Below are 16,329 nucleotides of genomic sequence, written 5' to 3'. Positions count from 1 at the left end.
ACCAGGAAACAGAAGGTGCTTTTATTTTAAAACCAAAAAAAAAGTGCTACAGTGACAGGACACTGCTGGGGCGAGCGCGCAGCCAAAGTGGACTCTAGGTGCCAGCTGGGAGCGCCCTCCTGCGTGTCCCCCGTCCCCTCCTCCCGGGCCTCAGCACGCAGGGTAGCAGCCTCATGGGCGTCTCTGCACTTCTGAAGAGCGGCTCCCACGCCTGCCTCTCCCCGTCATCACACCCGAAGGCCTCATCCGCTGTCGCGCTTGCATACGGGGACCAGGATCGGGGACCCTGGCTGTCACGCTTGCATATGGGGACCAGGATCGGAGACCAGGATCGCTGGTCAGAAGTCGGGAAATGCGGGGAGCCCTACCCCCAAGCCGGAGCAACATAAGCGCCCCAGCGCTAAGATCTCCTCTCTGTACATTCAGTATATTTGGTCCTATAAGCGTCTATATACATACGTCTCTCTACATATATATTATCTCTGTCTCTTTCTCCTTAGGTAAACCTCCCGTTTGTACCATGTGCTACTTCCCAAGCCTCCACCGTGACTCTAGTCCAAGGGAGGCTCGGCTTCACGAGTTCCCTCGTCAGCACCACCCCCTGTCTTGGTCACACCCTGAGTGCCCTCCCCTTGTCTTGGCCTCTGGAATGTCTGGGCTAATGGGCGCTTAGTGCTCTCCTGACACCCCAAGTCCACGGTCGCCATGGTTCCGGGGGCCCATTTCTCACCAGACCTGGCTGCTTCTAAAGCTTGTCCGATAGCCGGAAAAAGGATCTCAGCTCCAAGGAAGAGGCTGGAGTACAAAGAGCCGGTTAGGGTTGAGGGAGTGTTTGTTCCCCGGGGAGGCCGACGGGAGAGGAAGCCAGGTTGTGTTAAAAGAACAGTATGATTTAAAGTGCAGCTTAGAGCAAAGTCTGGGGTTCTGGAGGAGAATCGAAAAGGTTAAGTCAGAAAATGTCCTTATTCTGTTATGCGGGAATCTGAGCAGAGTCTGGGGGCCTGGAATAGACAGCGGGGGCCTCGGGAGAGAGGATTTCCTCAGGAGGGACACAGCCATGCACAGAAGAAAGTAGTGGAGGATGGCTTGGTGATGGAGAAGGTAGGCGCACACACACACACACACACACGCGCACGCGCGCACGCACACACACACTTCAGTAATTTGGGCCCTTACACATGGAAAGAAGTCAGGTAAGTCTAACGTTGAATAAAGTCAAGAGCCCAGAAATCAGCCCTTTGCCTTCTGGTCTCTGTGTCAGATTTTCAAGTTTTTCTGGCTCTTGTTTTCCCAAGAGCGAGGGAGCTAGGGAGCGTTGGCGGGGGTTTTGGGCTGGGGAAGAATGGTGGGTCTTCATTTTCAAGGTGGAGTTAGTGGAATTCAAGGAGAGATGCATAGAAGAGGGTCTTGTGCCATCGTAGTGGGCGGTGACCACAGCTCCAGCCTCAGAACCTGTGTTTCTACGTAAAGCTCTGCACGCAGACGCGCGGACACGGCCTGTGCGAGTGTGGCGCTCGGAGCGGTTGGCTCAGTCCACCTTAACAAACTGCCACTTGATTCACACAAGGGCTCTATGCCAAGCCCCCGCAGGGGCCTCCTGTACCTAAGTGAGATCAGGAGGGACTCGGAATTCCAGAATTCCGGGCTTTAGAGAAAGTTCTGGTGCCCAAATGCCCTTCTTGGCCCCTCCCACAGTCCCCGCCAGGGAACAAGGACTGGCCCGAGATCGACCTAAAGTATGCCCTTTAACTTCTTCCTCTTCACGGCAGAGGAGAGGGGAGACGGGACCGGTGCCCACTTTGCCCCAACTCTCAGGAATGGCTAAGGGAGACCCCGGATGTTGGATTAGGAGGTGGGGTCTCCCTTCTTGCCAGCATTGCCCAATGCAATAGCTGGCGCTTTGCAGAAGGGTGACAGAGGTGACAAGGGAGAATGGTGTCTGTGGGCCAGAGTTCTGCCCCGGCCCAAACCCTAATGAAGGACCCCCAATTCCCAGAGGCTCCACACAGCAGTCTGGAGATCTGAGAATTTACTCATCCGGCATGGTAGGGGTAACATCACTTTCCTGGGGAAGCTGTGCCCTGTAAGTGCCTGGAACACCATTTCCAGACCTTCCCATGGGGCCTGGGAACACAGTGGCAAGGGCCATCCCATCCACGGGTCACAGGGAGACGAATCCTCCCAGGGCTGCCTGGAGGACAGGGTCAAGGTTTTGGACTAGGGCCTGCATCAGTCGCTCGGCACTCGAGGATGGGTGCACGTCAGCCTCTATTCTCTGGGAGCAGAGGCGGCTTCGTGAGAGAACTGAGTATCCTAAGAAAGGGTCCACTCGAGAAGATAGGAGGAGGAAAATGGGGGTGACCGAGGTTCTGGGTTCTCATCAGAAGGTGCCAGCAGAAATTAACTACACTATGAGAAACCCTGACTCCTTTCAATAGGGGTCGGTAGAGAACCCAGATTCCCAGATTTCTGAGGGCACAGACTCCAAAATGACCATTAGAGTCTTGCCTCAGGGAACTAGCTGGGTGGGAAATTAGAGACGGGTGGGGGCTCCAGCCTCCAGACTTCACGGATTGGCGGTGGGAGGTGGGGGGAGTCTATCCATCCAACTGCATGGTCCTCCGAATGTGAATCTCCAAGCATGACTGATGCGTTCTAAGCCGCTTCAGCCTAATCTTCCCTCTCCTTCCCCCACCCTGGCGTTAGGGAGTTGCGTGTCTTGGGTAGAAGTGGGGTGGGGTGAGGGGGACGATGGAAAGAAGCTCGGACTCCAGTTGGCCTAGCCTACCCGCAGGCCACAGGTTAAAGCAGAGGGAATGGAGAACGGGGTGCCTCTGGGGCTCTCCAGCAGGCCTGGGTGATAGCCCTCACCCAGGGTGCCCAAAGAGGAGAGTCCAGAGAGATGGGGAGGTGGGGGTCCAGGCTGTCAGACGTTGCTGATGCGCACACTTATGGCACTGCCCTCCTTCTCCGCTTGCTCCCTTAACGACTCCTCCAACTTGAGCTTCTCGGGGTCTCCGTAGCGTACAGTGCTGTCACGGAGGCCACTAGGAGGAGCCACTTTCACCACTTGATCAAAAAGGCTGAAGTCAGCTATGTATTTGCCACTGGCTGACAGCGAGATGGCGGGTGTGAACTCGTAGCCCCAGAGGATCTCCTCCGGCAGGTAGGAAGTGCGCACTTGGCAGGTGGCGCTGGTGGATTCCACGGTCCCGCTGAGGATCAGCACCAGCTCAAAGTCCCCCTCCCCGCTGCGAAGGGGGAGGTCTTTCAAGGGACTGGTCTCGTCGACCACGTGGTAGAATGTAAGGGGCAGAATGAGGAAGGGGCTGTCCGAGGCCGTATCTACTTGGAAAGTCACATTGACCTGGTTGAGCCGGATGTTCTCACCCTCTTTGGTCTGGTGGGTCTGGAGCAGTTTGCCTGTCACCTGGCAGCCAATCAGGAGGCTCTTGCGCATGTTGGCGACTCGGATCATAAGGCACGGCTTGCCGTTGTGGGCGGCCACGACGGCGTGCTGGCTGAAGCGGATGGTCTCGGCCCGCTTTTTGGGCCGGGCGATCTTCGCCAGGAAGGTGCCCGTGATGAAGATTTCCAGGATGGTGGTGAGCACCAGCTGGGCGATGAGCAGCACGATGGCCAGCGGGCACTCCTCGCTGATGTAGCGGAAGCCGTAGCCAATGGTGGTCTGGGATTCGAGGGAGAAGAGGAAGGCCCCAGTGAGTGTGTGCACCTGCACCACACAGGGGGTGTGGTTGGCCGGGGGCCCCAGCTCCAGCAGGTCTCCGTGGGCCACAGCCACCAGGTACCACACGACGCCGAAGAGGAACCAGGTGCCTGCAAAGGTGGCAGAGAAGAGCAGAAGCTTGTAGCGCCACTGCATGTCGATGAAGGTCGTCCACAGGTCCTTGAGGTAGAGGAAGCGCTTGTCAGCGATGTGCTCCATTCTTACGTTGCTGCGGCCGTCTTTCGTCAGGACCCTCCGCCGTCGGACCCCTGGGCCCATGAGGGGCCGGCTCTCTGTCTGAGTGGTCTGACTGTAATACACCTTGGCAACTGACGTCATCTGGAGGGATATAGACAGCACAATGGGGGTTATTGCAGAAATCCAGCCAACTCCCGGCCACCGCCCACAACGAAGGAAGAAATAACGTTTCTTTTGCTCTCACCCATCTCACTATTCGCACATATTTACTGAGCACTTGCTATATGCCGCACGCTGGGCAAGAGGCTGGTAAGTCAATGCTGAAAATGACCTCATCCTTGCTCTCCAAGAGCTCACAACCTACTGAGCCAGACACACATCCAGTGAGCAAATCATCGCAGTGCAGTCTGATCTTTGTAATTCTTGGGAGAGGCAGAAAAGAAAGTAATAAGTTCCTTGAAGGTGGGGCCAGAAGGTGGTTCTACTTTCCCCGCAAAACCAGTTCTGTCAAGATCTCTAATTCTGAAATAGGATCCCTCCCCACCCTCATGAATGGCAGAGCAAGGAAGACTATCCTGTTGAAATCCTTCCAGTCTACCCTTCCCCAACTTAAAACACACAAACCCTTCATTTCCCCGCCTTCCCCAGGCCCCAAGGCAGCACTCGCTGGTGATACCAAGGTACTCAGCTGGCTCAGAAAACAGCAGAAACTGCCCATCTTCGAGATGTTCTCTAAGGACCTGGACCATTTCATTGTGTATCATCACCATCACTATCATCTGTTTGCATCATCTGGGAGGATTCGGTCTGGGGCAGGTGGGGTTGGGAGTAGCACGGGCAGGACCCGAGCGATGGTGAAGGAGGAACCACCACACCGAGGCCTCCTGGCGGTGCGGGGACGCTTCCCCAAGGGCAGAGGGAAATGCCAGGTCAGAGGTGGCAAAGTGGCCTTGACTGGGTGAAGTAGGAGAGTTGATGTGGATTAGCAGTCATGTCCGCACAAGTTCAAGTTCAGGATTGCTGTTTGTCCTGATAGAAGAAAGTGGGACAAGACTCTGAAATAGGAGACAGCTCACTTCATACAAGGTGCCGGTGCCTCTGCCCAAGGAGTAGCTTGTACTTTTCCAGCGGAGATAGGATTTCAATCACTGGAGCCCTTGGACTCTGGATCTGATGGCCAGACCTTCTGGGAAGGAGGAGGGTGATTCTCTGGGGAGTTTGGTCCTTGGAGAACAGAGAAGCTCGTCCCATCCTCCATTCCAGAAAATGTGAACCGTCGCATTATCCTTCTTCACACTGCTCCCTAACCCCATCTTCCCCACAGCCCGACACCTGGAAAACGAAATCATTTGGGTCCATTTAAACCCCCCACCCAAGTAGACGTTGGCCATCACCAATGGGTGAGAATCCTGAATGTTCCAGCGTTCACCCACTTGGGACTTTTATGCGAATGAAATCGCTACCCTTAGCTACTTTGGAGCAAAAGGGAAGCTCTAGAATTCTGAAGTTTGAAGGATTATTATTTAGAGCTCAGGTAAAGCCCTATTCAGTACTCAGCAGTAGTAGTAATATTAAAAACAAGCACAGCCCCCGTATCTCTAACACCATTTTATTTTTTTTAATTTTTTTTAATGTTTTATTTATTTCTAGGAGAGAGAGAGAGAGACAGCATGAGCAGGGGAGGGTCAGAGAGAGAGGGAGTCACAGATTGAAACAGGCTCCAGGCTCTGAGCTGGCAGTCAGCACAGAGCCCGACGCGGGGCTCGAACCCACAAACCGTGAGATCATGACCTAAGCGAAAGTCGGACACTTAACCGACTAAGCCACCCAGGCGCCCCTCTAATACCATTTTAAAGTTTGCCCGTTAGTGTACCTTCTCACTTGATTCTCAAACTGGAAAAGATGTGAAATCTTCATAAGAGACTCTGAGGAACTATTAGCAGATGGAAGCAGTCCTGGAAAGTTGTGGTTGAGTGAACATAATTTTTCTATTTTAATTTTTGTTTTAGTTTATTTTTTTTTTTTTAATTTTGAAAGACAGCATGCACACAAGAGAAGGGGAGGGGGAGGGAGGGAGAGAATCCCAAGCAGGCTCCGCTCTGTGCTGACAGCACAGAGCCTGACACACAGTTCAAACTCACTAACCACAAGATCATGACCTGAGCCAAAATCAAGAGTCAGAAGCTTAACCAGCTGAGCCACCCAGGTGCCTCTTATTTTAATTTTCAAAAAGAAAAACAAGGCACATTTTACAAACCACAGACAAACAGGTAAAATACTGACCCAAGCAAGATTCTAGAACAACGGAGCATTAAGATTCTGAGTACTTGGGCAAGGTGGGAGAAGGGCAAATTATCCAGAGGACCCATCATGCAGTTACCAACAATGAGTCACATCAACTAACCTAACTTCTTTCTAGGTCAAGGTTACGAGATGGGCAAGTCACAGGAATGCAATAGATAAAGCGTATCTGTGCAAGATTTTTGCGAAGATTTCTCCATATATCCTTGAGGATAAGCCAGAAAAATGAACTCTGATTTTGGTGACTAAAACATACAAAAATCAATGGTACTAGTAAGTGGATCATGATAGCCCAGAATCTGTTTTCTGGCGATGTGCCAGAGAGCTTTGTCCTTGGCCTTCCTCTCTTCAATGTTTGTAACATTAATTTCTTTTAAGTTTATTTATTTTGAGAAAGAGAGAGGGAGTGGGGGAGGGACAGAGAGAGGGGGAGACAGAAAGAATCGCACGCAGGCTCCTCACTGTCAGCAACGAGCCTGATGCCAGACTCGAACTCACAAACCTGGAGTTCATGACCTGAGCTGAAACCAAGGGTCAGACGCTTAACCAACTGGGCCACCCAGGCACGCCCATTTGTAACATTAATTTCATCCAAACCTATAGAACACAAGGCCATCAGTTATGAGGATGACACGAAGCTGGGGCAGATCGCAAATGCAAGGTCTGGGGTAGAATTAGGATCCAAAAGGAGCCAGAGGAATGGGCTAAATCTAACAAAAAGAATAAGTGTTGGGTTATATATTTGGGTCCAAAAATTATCTGAGCAATTCTGGATTGGAAAGATGTGATGCATTTTGGTTGCCAAAAAAGCAGTGCTATTTTGAGCTACTTTCGGTGAATTAAAGTATCTAGAATAAGAGAGTTGTTGATTCTGCTCTGCTGCGCTCATCCTGTACCTGCAGTTTTGAGTCTCAAGGAGCAATCAGGATATGACAGGATTCAGACCCAGATGGTGAAAGAAATGGCTGAAGGAAATGGGGTCGTTAGTCGGAAGAAGAGACGATCAGAGGGATGTGAGCGGCTCTCTGCAAATATTTGGTTTGAAGGGCAATCACATGCACAGGGCTTTGGACCTATTCTTTGAGCTCCAAGAGGAATCACCAGGGCCAATGAACCCACACCACAGAGGGAAAGATCCCAGACTGACGTGACAAAGAAAAATATGACAACCAGGACGTTCAAATGTGAAAAGAGCCTCTTGGGAGGTACGCAGTGCTCTGTGCCCGGAGGTGCTCAAGGGCAGGATGGACAAGCACTTTGCAGAGAGTTGATAGAGGAGATTCAAGCTTTCACCCGCACTCATGGAGGACCGGGATGCCTGCTTCTTCGGTGCCATCTCTACCCCGTACGTCCTCGGGCGACATCTGGGGATCCATCGTCGAAGTCCTAGCTTTGTGCTGAGGAAAGATTCCGCCTACCCTGTGGAATGGAAGTTCTTGGGGCCCAATGGAAGCTTGCTTCTCATTCCCCAAATGACAGTCTTTGATCATTGTGTTATCACATTGCTGTTCATAAAATATGTAATTTGACCCTCACACCACAAAGTAAGTACAAATGTCATTAGAAACAGGCTGAGGAGGGGCGCCTGGGTGGCTCGGTCGGTTAACACCTGACTTCAGCTCAGGTCATGATCTTGTGGTTTGTATGTTCAAGACCCACATCAGGCCCTGTGCTGACAGCTCAGAGCCTGGAGCCTAGAGCCTGGAGCCTGCTTCGGAATCTGTGTCTCCCTCTCTCTCTGCCCCTCTCCTGCTCACACTCTCTCTCTCTCTCAAAAATAAATAAACATTAAAAAAGAAAGAGAGAGAAGAGGGAGAGAAAGAGAGGAAGGGAGGAAGGAAGGAAGGCGCTCAGGAGATTTGCCCCAAGTAGATTAATAGTAGAGTTGGAACCAGAACCCAGGTCTTCCAGATTCAGGTCCAGAACTTCCTTTCTTCCTTCCTTCCTTCCTTCCTTCCTACTTATTTATTTACAAATAAGTAGATTCCACACCCAACGCAGGGCTTGAACTCCCGACTCCAAGACTGAGTCATGTGTGCCCCCAGGACTTTCGTAGCAACTGTGTCTGTGCACCCCAGGTCCATTCTCACGGGTGCTCTGGGGAAGCGCCTCTGTGGGGCTCTGGGTCGAGGGTCCCCGCTGAGCGGGAAAAGGCAGAGCCGGGGGCATCAGAGCCCAGCATGAGGTCCATGGGTTCATGGCACTGGAGATTTAGGCTACTGGTCGGAGCTCTGTTGTGATAGCCGCCTCCGGCCATGTGCCTGCTGTTGCCAGCCTTTCTCTCTGCCTCCGCCAGCTGTCCCCAGCTGCCGGGCCACCTCCCACAGCCAGGCAGCTTTGTTCTCTGTGGGGGTAAGAGGCAGAAGCGGATAAACAGACCGCACCGCCCCACCCCCAAGCTGGCCGGGCTCCTGGGAAGGCAGCAGGGACCCAACTCTGGAAGGGGTTTGTCGCTGCCCCAACCGGGCACACACAAGAGTCCTACCTCCAGAGGGCGCTGTGTCCCCAAACCAGTCCAAGCCAGCTCCCAAGGACAAACTCTGAGGATGAAAACAGCCCCCAAATGATGAAAGGGAGACCATAAACTTCTCCATTCTCGAAGAATTGTACTGATGACTATCTCTCTAAGACCAAGGCCAGTCACACCTACGGTGATATCCAGCCCGCGTCCTCAACAGATACTGCTCTATGCCGCAGGCTGCCCGCCTGGATTTATCCCCGAGCTCCAGAATCACGTGTTCTCCAAACTGGAGGTGGGGGGGTGGATTGTCCAAGCCCCTCTTGAGCCCAGCTCTGCTCTGGAACCAGGACACGCAGCTGTAGTGACTGTCATGACTCAAAATGATCCAGGGCTCCCTACTGCTTTTAGGATAAACTGTAACCCTCTGAGCGTAGCATTCAAGGCCCTGCATGGTTTGGTCTCTGCCTACTTGGTGGCATTACCCCTGCCTCTTTTGCACACGCACCCCAGACCCCAGCTCTGGAGAGAGCCTCATCCCTTCATCCTTTCTGCCTTTGGACCTGCCGTCGCACCACCTCGCCCCATGCCTACCTGGGGACCTCCTGCTGATCTTTCAAAACTCGACTCAAGTGTTAGTTGCCCCCTTTGAAGCCTTCCCTGACCATCCCAGAAATAGTTGGTGTTCTCCATCCCCCTGGCCACACCCCAGCGTGGGTCCATGAAGCCTGGGCTTGTACACATTCCTATTTTAGAACATCAGAGTGCTCTACAATGGTTTGGCCACCGTTGTTTGTCAGCTGTGAGTTCTTCATGTAAGGCCACTGACTGTGACTTTCACCTGTTTCCCCAGCGCCGGGTACAGTTTGTTAACCAAAGACTGAGGAAGAGATGAAGCTGTTCTAGACAGAGAGGCCCAAGTGAGGGCTGCAGCTTTGGTTTAGCTCCTAGGCAACGGGGGCACCGAGCCTCTGGAGACCTCGAGGCAGATCCGCACAAGGGGAGGGACCCAGGCTTACCCATGCTTCACTAATGCTGCAGAGGGTTACAAATACTTGCTTCAAAAGCCGGGAGAAAGCAAGTCCCAAGGCACTAGTCCATCTCTCCTCTGGGTCAGCAGGAAGATGGAGAGAGAGACTGAGCTTGGACATGGCCCTGGGCATACAAGTGGGCCATGCCAAGTTATGTCGCTGGAAAGGATGCTTTGACCCCCTCACAGGGCCATGGCAGAAGATCCAAGGGAGAGCCGTGCACCTTCTTCTAAAACCCGTCAGGCTGGCAAGCAGGGAAGTGACCCTAAGCAAAGACCTCATCTGTTTTCTGTGACGAGTTGCCTGAAAGGAACTTTGGGTACTAACGCTACTTGCCTTCGTTCCCTGTTGCGAACAAACCCTGGGTTCCCGGACAGCTAAGGACGCCATCGTCTTCTGAGTTATCACACTCAGACTCTCCCCACGCCAACATTCATCACATGCTACGAATTTGCCGCTTAGGCCCCTTCCCCTCATCTCCTGGCCTGACTTCGGGTCCTCTATGCCTGTCGGCTGACCCCCCGCACAGCCTCCACTCATCTGTCTGCTTTCTCTCCCCAAGTCCTTCCCACACTGCACTCCTGCTCTTCCCGAAGTACACCTCCGGCCATGAACCTGCAAGCATTTATCCAGTGGAGGGTAGGCTGGTCTCACGCTCAGGTCCTCTGTCTCCCAAGCCCACCTGCTTTTCATTGTACTGTCACCATCTCAGTGCCGTCCCCGGCTCAGGAAATGTCAGTGTGTCTGCATTATCGATCTAGGAGAGACCAGACTCAGCCAGGCGCAAGCGGCCTTCTCTGATCTGCTTCCAAACCTCCTTTCCAGCCTTATTCCCCACCTCTTCTCTCCTGCGGCCAGCTTTGGGCAAACGAGGTGCTCCCTACTCTCCACACCCATGCGTTCATGCTCTTCTCCCTCCCTGGCCTCCCCTCTGACCTTGTCCCTGCATACTCAAATATCCTTCAGAGCCCAGGTCAAATGACTCCTCTTCTGTGACCTCTGATCTACACAACCTTAATTAACACCTTCCTCTGAGTCTCCATATACACACGCAGGTACATCACCAACTGTTGGTTTTATGGGATGTCAATCTGGCGTATCACCCGTCTTCTACTACGAATAAGCTTACTGAACTAAGGATTTAGGCATAATACGTTTTCATTACCTTGACGTATGATTAAGACACATAGTAGGTGCTCCAGAAGTATTTCATGAGTGAGAGGATCAGAAGAAGAGAGAGAACAGACTACACTTTCCCACGTGGTGGGAGCTCTCGTCCTGCGCGGTCCAGAGCCTATCCTTGGAGGCCCTCCGTCCTCCCTTCCTGTTTGTTTGGTCTTGATTTTTCATACATTTACTCTTTTTCCTGAACACATGAAAACCCCAATAACTAGTTACCGACACTAACAGATGTGCAAAAGGAAAAGATGTCCTCGTGTGTAATGACGTGGCTGCTGCTGGAAGATCCAGGCAATTCCACACATTTACACGCCACTTCCTTTAGTGTCTCCTGGGTGCCAGATTCTAAGGAAGGTCCAGGAGTCATCGAGATTAATTCTATGTAAGTTCTGGCCTTGAGGACATTCCAAGCCAAAAGGGAGGCAGCCATAAAACAGGCAGGAAGTGGGGGACACCTGGGGGGCTCAGTCGGTTGAGCGTCAGACCCTACTTCAGCTCAGGTCAGGATCTCATGGTTCGTGAGTTCGAGCCCCACATTGGGCTCTGTGCTGACAGCTCAGAGCCTGCTTCGGATTCTGTGTTTCCCTCTCTCTCTGCCCCTCCCCTGCTCATACTCTGTCTCTCTCTCTCTCTCTCTCTCTCTCTCTCAAAAATAAATAAACATTAAAAAAAATTTTAAAAACAGGCAGGAAGTGGTAAGTGCCACAGATGAGGTACCCATGAGGGAGTAGGGGTGTGCAAAGGGAAAGGTGACATTTTGTTCAAGAATATTATTATCCCCATTTAGACCAGGAAACCAGTTCAGTAACTAACAACCAGGAGTTGAGTTTTCCCTCCATACCTGGCTGTCTCACTCAAGAAAGACTTCACAGAGAAAGGTGGCATTGGGACCAGAGGGCCTGAAGGTTAGTCAGGATTTAGACACTTGGAGACTGGGGGCCTAGGGGGTGAGAGAAAAGGTGCTTCCAGGGAAGGGGAGGGGAGGGGAGGGGAAGAAGCTGAGATTCAGGGAGCCCAGGAGACACAGCTTACAAGCAGTAGAGCCAAGATCAGTAGCTTTTGGCTGGATTCCAAAGTCCTTTCTCCTATAGCTTCAGGCTAATACTAGTGAATTCGCCTCCACTGAGCAAATTCCACACTCAGCCACCAGAGAAGGTGACACTTCGACCTGCTGGCAGGTTAGCAGGGACGGGGCATGAACATGTCACCAGCAGTGACGCCCAGAGTGCACCTCATGACCAGCAGTGATGCTCTTTATTGTGATTTCTGCATCCCATGGTCCGCTCCCTTAGGTCGGCGTGGTGGGTCCCTGCCGCCCCATTTCCTCGTCAGACTCTGCTCCCAGCTGCCTTCCCACCTCTTCCGCCATCTTTGTTGCCCACTCGGCCCCTCGAACGTCATGCTGGCTGATACTAATGTGTGTTTCCCCTTCTGTCCTCGTCACCTTCCTGTTGGCCTGCTCCCCCCACCCCCCATCTGTCTGGACTGCCCCTCAGCCTCCCGTGTCTCACCCTGGAGATGCGCTTTGTGAAGATGGCGATGTGCGGGCAGAGCTCGGACCTGTGAATTCCCCATCACACTCGCCCCTCCCATCCTCCATCTACATCCCGAGGCCCAGGGGTCTGCTTCAGCAAAGGCACTGTAAGCTCTCTACCTCATGTTCTCCCCACTTCTTCCCTCCAGGAAAGAGCCTCTTGATCTAGGGTTTGGAAAGGGATCAGAAAGGGGAAGCAGTTGCCTCCAGGACCCACTCTTGCTGTGAACCTGTCCAATCACTTTAGGCTCAAAGGTGTTCCCGACCTGACCACTAGGGGGCGTGAGTATAATGAGCAGGTGGATAGAAACAGGAATACGGGGAAAGGGCTGGCTCTGTGCCAGTAACTGCGCACCTCGCTCAAGTGCTGCGTGTTGGGCAATCCCTGTGCACAGACACAGGGGTTTCGAGCACCATCAGCCTTGGAACCCAAGGCCAGGTTCACCTTGGACAGGAGCGAGGCATGAGTCTGAGCACAAAATTCTGGAGGTGGAGTGAGACAATGGGGAACAAGGGTGTTTTAAGACCCTGCCAGCAACTGAGAGGCAGTGTTACCTAAGTGTGGAGTGGGCTGGCCGGGGAAGAAGAGATTTAGGGACCAGTCTCAACTCTGCCACTGACAGCAGTGACCTTGGGCAGTGTCTGAGCCCATCAGGTCACTGTTTCCTTAATTGTGGAATAAGGGCGTTCGTTGTATTAGCTCCACACTTCTCAAACTAGTGTGCCAGGAGGTACTCGAAGCCACAGGATTAAGTGCATTTTTCCTGTGATTTCAATTTTACTCAAAGACTTTGAGGGGAAATCTTATTTTCATATTAAACAAATAACATACAGAGAGAAGAATGAAAAATTGACCTAATTTCAAAGACAAAACAGGTTTCAAGGACCTCTGACGTGTGACAGATGACTGCTCATGTCTGTATCTTAGGGAACATTCCCTCCCCTCTGCCTTTCAGGACCAGCTGGTGGGTCCGTCTGAAGATTATCAAGGTCCCTTCTTGCTCTAAGACCCCACGTCCAGCCCGAGCCCTCCCCCAACCTCGGGAGGGAGAGGAAACGGCCATTCAGACTCCTGTCCCCAAATATATTATCTCTTCTTTGGACACTGACTTCAAGCTGAATAGTGACCCTGGAGGCTTCCAAGGAGATGGGCTGCTTTGGGGCCTGAAAAGAAGCATTTCTGGGTTTCCGAGTGCTCTTAACGCTGAGAGGGGACGGGGGGAAGGGGGACGGGGAAGGGTAAGACAGGGCGGCCGGTAAGAAAAGCGCAGGGTTATGTAAGCCCTCAAGGCTGGAAGAAAAATGGAGTTGGTTTGGGGTTCTTTTCGGACAGGACGGCTTTATTCATTAATCTCCCTCCTGTCCTGCCCCAAAGAAAATAAACAAATAGAAAGGGGGCCAGATGCTCCCTGGAGGTGGAGGTGGGGAGAGGAGGGCCGCGTGCGTGTCCGGGGGCAACTCTTTCCAGCTGAGTCACTATGGCCTCTGCCCGCCACCTCGGCCTCCTCCTTCCCTCCCATCCTCTGGCCTCGGCCTGACACCAAGGCCCTGGCCCAGGGAAGAATAGGCTTTTCTTCCCTTGTGTCAACGTTTGGAAAGTTCTCATAGTCTGATCAAAAGAAAGGATAAAAGCCTTCAAAGCATTTCCTGGGAGCCTGTGACCCCCGTCTGGCCCTTCTGACCCCACTGTGTGTTTTCCAGTCAAGAGAGGGAGGGACACAGATGGGGCCATGTCAGATGCTCTCCTCTGTCCAGGCGCTGCCCCTGCCTGTGAGCCTGGGCTGATCGGGAGCACTGCCCTGCTCTGCCCCCACCCCAGGCAGTGTCTCCTGCCCCCTGCAAGCAGGGCACCATGTTCCTGCAGAGAACTGCCCAGAGGGGGGCATCTCGGCGACCCCCTCTTTCCCCAGCTAGATGGAGGATGACTTCCTGGCCCGTGCGGCAAATGGGCACTGCCTCCTTGACGCATCTGCCTCCCCCTCCTTTACCCCGACTCCGAGCGCACTCCCGCCCCGACTCATCACCCCGCCAGTGTCTGCCAGTGTCTGCTCCTACCCAGCGTCTGGGGCTGCACATCCCGGTCCTGTGCGAGGAACTTGGCTCCGTGCAGGGTTCAGCTGAGGACAAAGGATGGGCCACTGCCCCCTCAGTCCCAGCCCCGGGCAGCCCTGAGAGCCTCCTGGCCTGGTGCCGTCAGGGTCCTCACCTCAGATGTCAACCCACCCCTCCTCACCTCAATGGAAGAGCCCAAAAAGTCAGCACCGGACAAAATACAGCTGGAGGCACGGGCATTAATGCAAATAACATTTTCTTTTATCTCTTGTTACTCTATCGTAATGTCCGTCAGGCAGGGGATACCGAAGACAGGGGATACCGAAGACGTTCCAAGGACACTGGGGGAGATCTTNCCCGGTCCTGTGCGAGGAACTTGGCTCCGTGCAGGGTTCAGCTGAGGACAAAGGATGGGCCACTGCCCCCTCAGTCCCAGCCCCGGGCAGCCCTGAGAGCCTCCTGGCCTGGTGCCGTCAGGGTCCTCACCTCAGATGTCAACCCACCCCTCCTCACCTCAATGGAAGAGCCCAAAAAGTCAGCACCGGACAAAATACAGCTGGAGGCACGGGCATTAATGCAAATAACATTTTCTTTTATCTCTTGTTACTCTATCGTAGCTGGAGGCACGGGCATTAATGCAAATAACATTTTCTTTTATCTCTTGTTACTCTATCGTAATGTCCGTCAGGCAGGGGATACCGGGATACCGAAGACGTTCCAAGGACACTGGGGGAGATCTCGGAGGGTCTGGGCAGGTCAGGCAGAAACAGGGCAAAGACCAAGAGGTCTGCTCAAGACGGCTTCTGGCAAGGCAGCCAGCCCTCACCTGGCTGGGGCTCCTGAGAGTCTCCACTGGAGGATCTATACCCAGCTGATCCCCAAGATGCTGGCTGAGGGCATCATCCTAGCTGAGAGGTTGGTCATGAGGGTTCTTAAAGACCGACCCCATGAGAGAGTCCAGAGCGCAGACAGGCGCTGGGGAGTGAAGGAGACCAGGGTGTCACAGGACGTCCCCTCAGCCCTGAGCAGGAGATTACCTCCCTGCCACCAGGGGGCAGGGCTCCCCCGCTCTGGGTGCTCCCAGCCTGCACCCCTCCATCCAACTTTCCCAGCCCACTCCCCAGCCCGTGCCTTTTACTATTAGGTTGAGCCATAAGAAATTGCCAATCAAAAACAAAAATCAGGTTCCATGTCAGCAATATCAAATGGTGCGATCTACTAATACTTAAAGGCAATAAAATTCGAGCACCGGCTCTTCAGAGCACGAGGCCCTGCAGACCAGAGGACGTTGGGAGCAAGTGCACTTGGTCCCGAGCTGGCGGTGGTGAGTGAGGCAGGGAGCTCTGTCCAAGGTCACAGCTGACCTTCCCACCAGTACAGCCAAGGGCGTGCCCGCCTCGACCCCAGCAGTCTGCAGCACCTGGACCTGTGACCAGTGGGCCCTTCTTGGCGCTCTCTCCCTTGGCCCTTCTTGCGATATGGTGGGGACCCCACACACACCGACCCGGTTTAGGAGACCTTGTTGAGCGGCCCTGCTCCTCCCAGGCTTCGAGATTTGGGGCAAATCAGTTGAAGTCTCTGCATTTCCCTTCCCTCCACCTGCACAGAGGCTGGAGCAGTGCCTGCCCGTGGAGGTGGGGGACTTCGAGAAAGCTGGGTGCAGGGCCTCCCGGGCTGTGGGCCGTGGGTCCACGGAGCCCTCTCTCCCTCCCAGCCCACCCTCCACACTCTCTGCCACCTGGGCCTGGCTGTTTCCTCCGCACCCAACCCTCTTGCTGGGGCCTCTCCTCTGCTCCTGGCTGCGGGCGCTTCTCAGGGCCCCATCCTTGGTGTTCGTCTCCCGCCACTC

At 53.5% G+C, this 16,329-nt stretch overlaps 1 protein-coding gene across 2 annotated transcripts in view; it reads right to left on the bottom strand.

Annotated features, from left to right (window-relative positions):
- KCNJ10 (potassium inwardly rectifying channel subfamily J member 10) overlaps positions 1-16,329 on the bottom strand; it is a 30,401-nt gene continuing 14,072 nt past the window's right edge. For both annotated transcript variants that reach the window (XM_077760130.1, XM_077760131.1), the window contains exon 2: positions 1-4,066. In XM_077760130.1, coding sequence (XP_077616256.1) covers positions 2,927-4,066 — 1,140 coding nt within the window. In that variant the 3' untranslated portion in view covers positions 1-2,926. The remainder of the gene's footprint in view (positions 4,067-16,329) is intronic.

Source organism: Crocuta crocuta, unplaced genomic scaffold (assembly GCF_008692635.1).
Source record: "Crocuta crocuta isolate KB4526 unplaced genomic scaffold, BGI_CrCroc_1.0 scaffold133, whole genome shotgun sequence".
NCBI classification, from domain to species: domain Eukaryota; kingdom Metazoa; phylum Chordata; class Mammalia; order Carnivora; family Hyaenidae; genus Crocuta; species Crocuta crocuta.
Note: the sequence above shows the minus strand (reverse complement) of the source record. Positions and strands in the feature narration are given on the sequence as shown.